At 34.6% G+C, this 2500-nt stretch overlaps 1 protein-coding gene across 8 annotated transcripts in view; it reads left to right on the forward strand.

Moving 5' to 3' along the window:
- Nucleotides 1-1676, forward strand: part of LOC124426322 (thyrotroph embryonic factor-like) — a 95848-nt gene extending 94172 nt beyond the window's left edge. For all 8 annotated transcript variants that reach the window (XM_046967872.1, XM_046967871.1, XM_046967874.1 and 5 more), the window contains one exon: nt 362-1676. In XM_046967872.1, coding sequence (XP_046823828.1) covers nt 362-448 — 87 coding nt within the window. In that variant the 3' untranslated portion in view covers nt 449-1676. The remainder of the gene's footprint in view (nt 1-361) is intronic.
- Nucleotides 1677-2500: the final 824 nt, after the last annotated feature.

Genomic DNA, 2500 nt, shown 5'->3' on the forward strand with positions numbered 1-2500 from the left:
TTCTTTTTTTTTTTTTTTTTTTTTTTGTAAATTCCAGCCACGTTTTCCATTCGTAATAAATATATCCATGAGATATGACTTATCAATCGATGATGGAAATAAAATGTAGGAAAACCTTTCTCTCTCTCTTTCTCTCTCTCTCTCTCTCTCTCTCTCTCTCTTTCTCTCTTTCTCTCTTTCTCTCTCGAGTAAAAAGAAAAAAAAAAGAAGAAATTAAAGGAACATAATTTTGACCGTCACTTTATAACAATTTCTTGATCGATCAACTTTATGGATATCAAAGAGCAATAAAAATAAATAAATAAAAAAATTTACAACTAATAAATAATATTTCTGATAGTGTTATTAATTTCTTTTGTAGAATATGGGTCTACGACAAGAATTGGATCGATTAAAGAATGAAAATATGTTGCTGCGTGACAAGCTGAGCAAGTATACGGACGTCTAACAGCCCTTTTAAAAAGCACCAGCAGCAACAACAGCGGCAGGAGCAGAAGCAAAAGCAAAAGAGCAGCAAGACCAGCAGTAGCGGCAGCGATAGCAGCGACGGCGGCAGCAACAGCAGCGGCAGCGGCAGCAGCAGCAGCAGCAGCGGCAGCGGCAGCAGCAAAAGAACAGCAGCAGCAACAACTGCAGCAACTGCAGCAAGACGATGACGACGACGACGACGATAAGACGGACGGAGATACAGACACGAGAGAATTGAGCAGCGTGTGTCATGTACCGGCTCCTCCCTCACTTTATAGTCGCAAAACTTAGATTTCGCCTCCTCCGATAGAAGAGAAGAGATGAAAAAAAGAAAAGAAAAGAAAAGAAAAAAAAAAAAAAAACAAAATGAAGAAGAAAAAAAAGAAAGGAAGGAAGGAAGGAAGGAAGGAGTATGCCGAAGAAGATCAGAAAAAAAGGAGAAACCTCGGAAAAAAAGGAAAAGAAACAAAAAACTAAACGAAGAGAAAAAGAGAGAAAAAAAAAAGAAAGAAATCTATATAAACTTGTCCCTTTTTACACCTCCCCATTCTACACCTGTGAAACCCCAAACATCCACCTTTTTTGTCCTACTTTTACCCCCCCTCAAATTTTCCTTCCGCGAGCATTTCCCTCATTTGTACATAATAATATATATAGTTAGATTACATATATATATATATATATATATATATATATATATATGCAATTTTATATATATAAATATATATATATATATATATATATGGAAAACGAGAAAAAAAAGCAATGATATCGATATATCATATATTATTATATTATGAACAATATGAACTTAGGAAGAATACACTTGATCATCACCCTCGTTCCCTCACCCATCCCCTCTACTTTGCTGCCAATTTCCTAATCCCCTCTTCATCTCATCTTACTTTACAATTTTACGTAAGCGTAATAAAATAATGTTCACAGTACTCCTTACGTTTTTTGTTTTTTTTTTTTTTTTTTCAATGTCTCAAAGTATACGTTCGATTTGAGTAATCAAATTTAATTAATTAGAACTCTTCTTTTGGTGATACCGAAGACCTAGATAATAAACGAACAGAACGAAGAGGAATACGGATAAATTTAATCATATGCGATAGATAAATAACACAAGTGTTTGTGTTTTATGAGAATTAGAATGTATTAATCCTGAAAATTGTATGACGAGTATGATATTTCTTCTTCTTCTTCTTCTTCTTCTTCTTCTTCTTCTTCCACGTGAATACTCTCTCTTTCTCCCACTCCCCTCCCCCTTCTTCTCCTCCTCTTCCAACTTCTCTTCTTCTTCTTCCTCCTCCTCCTCCTCCTCCTCCTCCTCCTCCTTTCGTTCTATTCTTCCTCTTCCGTGTTACCATTACGTTAATTATATACATTGTTGTAGTCTATCGAACTATAAAAAGAAAAAAGGAAAAAAAACACCAAAAAAAAAAAAAGAAAAAAACCCACAAAAAAGAAGAAGCTTTTCGCGCCGTACTCTCTCCTTTTCCATTAAATAAACAAGTTTGTGCATCGCGTCGAATTTTTTATACACACATACATACATAGATACATACATACATACATACATACATAAATACACATAAACGTACAGGCGTACATACATAATATACAGGATAGGGGGGGGGAGGGATCAAAAGTTCCTATAAAATAATTTTATAAATCGATTATTCTTTTTCGCAAATTTTTATACCAATTCCTTTTTAATATCTTTTCTTTTTTTTTTCGTCAGATTGTAAAATTATTAAGAAATATCTGGGAACTTTTGATCCATTTAAAAACTTTCGGCTCGATGTATACATGTATGTGTGTGCGTATTTGTGTGTATGTGTGTGTGTGTGTGTGTGTAAGTGTGTGCGCGCGTGTGTGTGTGTATTACGAAGAACGGTCAGCCTTTATCGGTCGGCCGATATTTCATACTTTGTTAGAAAAGAAACATGAAAAGAAAAAAAATGAGAAATAAAAGAAGAAAAATGTCGAACGAACGTATTAATCCTCGCCACTAGAAAAGCTAAAC

The sequence above is a fragment of the Vespa crabro genome, chromosome 8 (assembly GCF_910589235.1).
Source record: "Vespa crabro chromosome 8, iyVesCrab1.2, whole genome shotgun sequence".
Lineage (NCBI taxonomy): Eukaryota > Metazoa > Arthropoda > Insecta > Hymenoptera > Vespidae > Vespa > Vespa crabro.